Raw genomic sequence first — 6,818 nt, forward strand, 5'->3', positions numbered from 1 at the left:
TTTTTCATCTTGTTTCTCTAGATATGCATTTTTTACTTTTTTAATATGTGGACATTTCTTCCATAGACTCATTTGAGGCCTCTTATTTTGTTGTCTTCATGGTCATTGTCTTCAAGCAACTTTATTCTTGAGGCTTCTAGCATCTTGTCAAATAAAACGAGTTAACAGGTTCTGGAGTTGGTATATAGCCAGTGGGAGAGTGATGTTTCTTTCTTCTTGTCAGTTATACTTTGTGTAATTCTTACTTTCTTAGACAAGCAACTGTAAATGGTTCTTAGAGTGCACTGTCATTTGCTGCTCTTTTTCAGGTCCCTTGGTGTCACCTTGTGGGAGCTGTTTGAGAATGCTGCTCGGCCTTACTCAGAGTTCTCTGACAGGGAAGTCCTAACCCATGTCATAAAGGAGAAGCAGATTAAACTCTTCAAGCCACGTCTGGAGCAGCCATACTCTGATAGATGGTAAGCTTTAAATTATTTTTTTATGGTTAAATCTGCTGAAGTTGTTCCTCAAATTACTCAGTTCTCTTAAATATACTGAAATTGGTACATGCAATCATGCTGCTGACAAAGAAACCCTAGATAAAAGCAAAAAGAGTTTCTATAGATGAGAAGTCGTGCCAGTGATATTGTTACTCCTTAGCTTGTTAGAAATCTGTTTTTTTTATAAATGCGTTTTCAGTGTGAAGCCTATTGAATGAAACATGTTTCTTATTTGTCTAGGTATGAAGTTCTGCAGTTCTGCTGGCTACCTCCAGAAAAAAGACCAACAGCAGAAGAAGTGCATAGACTTTTAACTTACCTTCGCATGCAGAGCCAAAGGGACTCAGAGATTGATTTTGAACAGCAGTGGAATGCTCTTAAACCAAACACCTCAAATAGAGAAACAAATAATTCTGCATTTCCAATCTTAGATCACTTTACAGGAGATAGACTTGGCCATGAGATGGAGGAAGTACTTACTGTAACCGAAACAAGCCAGGGTCTCAGCTTTGAATATATCTGGGAGGCAGCTAAACATGATCATTTTGATGAATGTGGTCATGTGAATCCTGATGAAGCAATGACATACACAAGTATTTTCTTCCCAGTGGAGGTTTTTGAGAGGTCCCTTTCAGAGCAAGGTTCAGGAGCACAGGATGGAAGTGGTCAAGGGGCATCACTTGCTGTCCCTGGGGTGCTGCCTGTGTTTGATGCACACAAGCTTTCTGTTGGAAATGACTACTATATCCAATTAGAGGAAAAAGGAAGTGGCTGCAGCGTGAATTTTGACAACCAGTCAGTTGTTCTGACTACAGAAGTTGATCATCAAGAAGCGGTACAAGAAAAAAGTTCTCATTTCACTGTTCTCAGGGACCTTGATGTTGAAGAATCTAGCACTGATGGGGACTTCTTCCACTACAATACAGATCCTAAAGAGGAAGCTTTGCCTGCTGCTAGTAGTCCAGAAAGTCCTTTCCAGAATGTCTTTAATGACATTGACAGGTCAGAAGAATTGACAAATAGAAAAATAGCTGGTTTTGCTGAAACAAATGATACTCCTAAAGACTTTAAACCAACTGTTTTAAACACAGATGATGGAAAGGCAGTAGGTCTTTCTGAGAAGGAGCATTCTAGTCATACTTCTGAAAACGAAACCATTTCCTTATGTGAAAATATCTCTAACCAGTCTGATTTTGTAACTTTAGAAGAACTTTCTGATAATTTCTTGTTTCTTCAAGAGAAAAACTTATTAACAGGGTTATTGTCTAACAAAACCAGCAGTGGTCTGGAGCAAAAACAAGAAGATGTTCTAAAAAGCATATTAGAAACCTCAAATAGAAACTCTGTGGAGGCTGACTCTGTGTTGGCTGAAAATGCACAGGTCATTTCTTTAACCCATGAAAGTCTTAAAATGGTGAAAGATGAAAATTTTAACCCAGTGACAGTGAATAAAGATCCAAATTCTCAAACTGCTGTAGACACAGAGGCATCTTCTAGTCCATCTTCAGCACTTAATTCATGTGATAAACATGCAAATCTTCCTTATTTGAAGGGTGAAGGAAAACTTTTAAATGTGCAAGTCAACGAAGTTGTGTCCTGTGACACCAATATTCTCTCTCAAGAAGAGCTATCTAATAATGCAAAAAATAGTAATGTTGGAAACAACCCATATTACAATGTTGCTGTTGAAACAGACAAGTGTGATGCAGAGATAAAACAAGGAGTGCTTTTCAAGTCTGATGAAATAACTTTTAGTAGAGAAAAATGTAGTGATCAGGAAGATACAAAAGGAAACTTGCAAGATAAAACTCCTCTGTTAAAAAAAGATGAATGTTTACTGGAGCAAATACAAGAAACATCAAATAATTTTGAGAACTGTAAGGATGTCCCAGAAGAGGTGACCTTATTTTCTGTTGCTACTTCTGATTGTACAAGTCAGGATAGTTTTTTGGAAGACAGTCCATCTCCTATACAAACTGTAGGAAAGGCTTTAGAGACACCTGATTCTTTGGATTCTTTAGATGTAAATGAGGTTTTAGAATCTTTACAAGCTCAAAGCCCTCAGAAACTTTTGCCACCTGATAAACCTGCTGACAGTGGCTATGAAACAGAAAACCTGGAATCTCCAGAATGGACTTCTCATGTCACTGTTGAGGATGCTTCTAGTGTAGATACTGCTCTCTGTCGTGCCAGCGAGAGCAATGTCAGTGCTTTGCCTCCTAACCCAGTCATCATTGTTTCAGAAGCAGCAGCTTGTTTAGATGCAGTGAACAGCAATTTTGAAATAAGCCCAAAGGTTTTTCTGGGTGGAAGTCAAAATTCATATAGAGATTCTGCCTATTTCTCTGACAATGATTCTGAGCCAGATAAAAAAACAGAGGAGACTGTAAATCTGGCAAGAGAGACTTCATGTGTTGTTTCTTCAAATGGAGGAGATAATAATACTGAAGATGATTACAGTTTTGAAGAGAGGCAGCAGCAGTGTGATGTAAGGAATTGTCAGGATACCAATAATCAAAATGCAAAACTAGAACTAAATCACAACTTAGAGATGCGAGAGATGGATGTAAGGATGCAAGGGTGTCCTGATGAGTGGGATGAGGCAACTCTGAATTCTCTGAAATTACCAGTAGGAAGTAACCTAAGGGATGAAATAAAACAATGTGAGACTTCCCATAAAGCAGTCTCTTGTGTTGGCACTAATACTTCAGAACTTCTTTCACACAGAGACTTAAAGTCTGTGTATAACATACACAGTCCTTTAGATCTGAGTAACAGTGAGAAGTTGTTCTATCACCTTGAAGGACAAAAACTGAAAGAGCCAGATATTGAAGGAAAATACCTTGGCAAACTCGATGTTTCTGGAATGCTTGATTTAGAAGATGGTGATGATGCAGATGAGGAAGATGAAAACAGTGATTCTGAGGATGACATGAGGACTTTTCACATGCATAGTCTGAGTTCTGACAGTGAGGATGAAACTGTTCATCAAGTACCCGAGATACTTACTGACAAAGATGATGCAAAACATCTGAGAAGCTTGTTGAAACTTCCAAAACCTCCTGATGAAAGGCAGCATGAGAGTTGGAGAAATGAGAAGAAGGCTGTAACGTTCTTTGATGATGTGACGGTCTATTTGTTTGATCAGGTATCCTTTTTTAATTCTAAGTAATTTTTTTGTTGGTTTGGGGTTTTCTGAAAGCAAGATGTGGCAGAATAGCTTAGTATTTGTGGACACATTGTTAAAAGATCACCTTTCGTGTCTTGGCAGGATTAGATCTCATTTGTGTTGTGGTTTATTTTTTCTTGGCTAGGTGCAGTTGTGTGCTGCTGGTAGAATAGGAGCACCTGGCTTGAAGTGAAGAAGGGTTTTGCTTTGGTCAGAGTTGGTTGCCAAATCCTGAATCTCCACTGGTTTTGGACCCTTGATTGGCTCTGAATGAAATGTCTTTTTAGTGAGGTCTTTCTGATGTATATAAGCTATATTTAATTTGAATATGTGAAACAGCATCATTATGGACCAGATCTTACTCGTTAATTTTGCCAGAATGCTGTTGCAACTTTATAGATGCAGTTTCTATTCATTGATTTTGAAGACCTGAAATTCAATTCCTTTATTTTATAAAAGAAGGAAAAAAGCCTCCAAAACCAAAAAACCAAGCCGCCACTTAAGTCTGAATCATGTATTCAGTTAGCATTAAGGTAGAATTTACCTTAAACCATAACAAAATATGAAAACAGTATTTAGATGGTAATGCTACTTTTTATTAATCCAGTGTGATTAAAGCTCTAAAGTAAAATACTGATCTGCTTATAACATGCAAGGTTACCTTTGTTTCCCTATCTGCTTTATCAATATTTAACTTCTGTAATTTGATACAGAGGGGATTTTTCATTTTAACATTATGGCAACTAAACCAGTACAGTGAGTTTAAAAGAACAGTCACGTTGTCGAGCTTCGGAAATGTTGCGTGTGGTGACGTCCATAAATATTAGACATAGTTGTGTTTTGGAATAGAAAACGTAGGTGATATATTTGTGTTTAGGCAGTCTGTAGAATAGTAATCCTTTTGTCAGAAGGGAAGGAGAAATATTAGCAGTGTTTGAACTGCTCTTAGTTGTTGAACTCTACTTATTACAGTAACTGATAAAATGTTGGCTTCTTCAAATATCGGTCATACAAAATCTGTCTCTTTATCCTGAACTGTGATTAAGGGGTAAAAAAACACTAAGAAAAATAATGTTGGGAGATGGGATAAGGCTTTATTAAATAGAAAAAAACCCTACCTGTGTCAGGCTGATAAGGGAACTGTTTTCAATTGGAAGATGTTTTAACTTCGTTTCTAGAAATATGAAACTTTTATATATCCTAAAAAATATTTAAATAGTCATTTCCTGTATGCATTTTAGCATGGATTTGATACCACTTTCTTTAGAAATAGGAGTACTTGGATATACTTGATCTATAACTTGAAGTTTTGTATGTGTAGTAATAACTAGATTTTACAGACCATTCAATTCCACAGGAGATCTGATGGTGAGGGTGGGAGAATGTGTTTTTTAAATGCTTGCATCGCTAGGCATGGATACATCGTGTGTGCAAGAGTTAAAGAAGTGGCTTTGTTTGCCTTAGGAAACACCAACTAAGGAGCTGGGAAACCGTGCAGCAGACTTGAATGGTGAAGGCTCTCACAGCACTCCTGTCCCATCTTCCAGTTTTGGTTACCTAAACAGATTTGCAAATTCAGAAAGCTCAACAGATGAAGAAGGTACTTAAACATATTTATGCACAGCAGGGGCTGAGACCATTTCATGAGTAGTTTTTAATGAAATGTCATTTAAATTATATGATCTGTAAATTCCTTGTACCCTACTGGCTTCAGTTTTGCATCCCAAGCATACACTTTAGCTAGGCTCATTTAATTTTATCAATTGTGAAAGCTTGTGATGTAATACTGGTTGTTTGTGTTGATGTGTCCAGGGAATCTTGAGAGGCTCCCAAACCATGGGTGACAAATGTCTGTGACCACCAGGACTAGAACAGAAAATTGACAAGCTTTGTTTAGGGTTACTGCAGTCTTCCAGGGGCTTGCTTTTAAAACTGTGTATGACTTTACATTACTGTAAATTTCCTCTTTTTTTTTTTGTCCCCAAGGTGGGGGTTTTGAATGGGATGATGACTTCTCGTCTCCAGAGCCATCCTTTATATCGAAGGCAGCTAATAGTCTTATTGGTTCTAAACCACCTCTTCAGTCATCAAAGTACTTCTCTCCACCTCCACCTTCCCGGACTCTTGATCAGAACTGGTCAAATTCATCCCCTTATTCCAGATTCTCTATCTCTCCTGCAAACATGGCAAGCTTTTCTCTTACACACCTTACAGATTCAGATATAGAGCAAGGAGGTAAGTGATTTAGTTATAATAATTATTTTAAAACTACAAATTAAAAACTTTATGTGAAGATACAAGTAATAGATATGAAAAAGCTTGTTCCATTTTAAAAAGCTTAATTTAGAAATGCATTTTTAGCACTATAAAAGCTTCATCTGACCTTTGTTACAGTTAAGACAGTTACAAACTTGCAACTGAATATTCTGTGGAACTTACAGGACAAGGTCACAATTTTTCTGTTCAGAAAACTAGTGCTATATTTTTAAAAATGAGATCTATGCAGTCTTTAAGCACTCCTGTTTAGCTGCCACACTGTGGCAATTGAGTAATTCACATTTTATTTTCATCACAGAAGGTGAGGATGCCAGGAACACAATGTTTCTGCCATTGTTGCCTAATCTTATTTTACAGTTCGGTTTCTTTTCATGTTGCTTTTTAGAAAGTGCATTCTTGACATTCTCCCAAGAATTGCCACATGTTTTCTAGACTGTGAGTAGGGAGGTTTCTTTCAGGAGAGCCGAACAAATCGGTTCATAGCAATATTGAGTACTAGTGGTATTAACAGAGGCTTTATTCTCTGTAACAAACCTTTTTTTGAGCTTTGATACATTTTTGAGGGTTAAGAGAAGGAAAAACAGGTGGACTTGAATCAGTTCATCATATTAATTTTGATAAAATGTTGCATTATTAAAGAAAAAATATTACTTGTGAATGGTCAATGTCTATAAAAATGTGATTGGTGATTATATATAGAGTTGTATTGTTCTTGTATTGTGCTTATTGATTAGATAATGTTTGCTGCTTAGTAACTTAGAGATAAGAGATTGTTTTGGAGATCCTGCATTGCCTTACGTGTCCTGAGAAGTGACATTGAACTGTGTGAATTAAGCAGATGTCTATGCATAAATGAACCAAGTGTTTACAGTAGTTGAAAGCTCTAGGGAAAG

At 37.1% G+C, this 6,818-nt stretch overlaps 1 protein-coding gene across 1 annotated transcript in view; it reads left to right on the top strand.

Moving 5' to 3' along the window:
* LMTK2 (lemur tyrosine kinase 2) overlaps window positions 1-6,818 on the top strand; it is a 25,055-nt gene that overhangs the window by 17,496 nt on the left and 741 nt on the right. Inside the window, exons 10-13 of the mRNA XM_010003330.1 lie at window positions 309-458; window positions 720-3,627; window positions 5,113-5,248; window positions 5,635-5,883. Of these exons, the coding sequence (XP_010001632.1) occupies window positions 309-458; window positions 720-3,627; window positions 5,113-5,248; window positions 5,635-5,883 (3,443 nt within the window). The remainder of the gene's footprint in view (window positions 1-308; window positions 459-719; window positions 3,628-5,112; window positions 5,249-5,634; window positions 5,884-6,818) is intronic.

The sequence above is a fragment of the Chaetura pelagica genome, unplaced genomic scaffold (genome assembly GCF_000747805.2).
Source record: "Chaetura pelagica isolate M959 unplaced genomic scaffold, ChaPel_1.0 scaffold138, whole genome shotgun sequence".
Lineage (NCBI taxonomy): Eukaryota > Metazoa > Chordata > Aves > Apodiformes > Apodidae > Chaetura > Chaetura pelagica.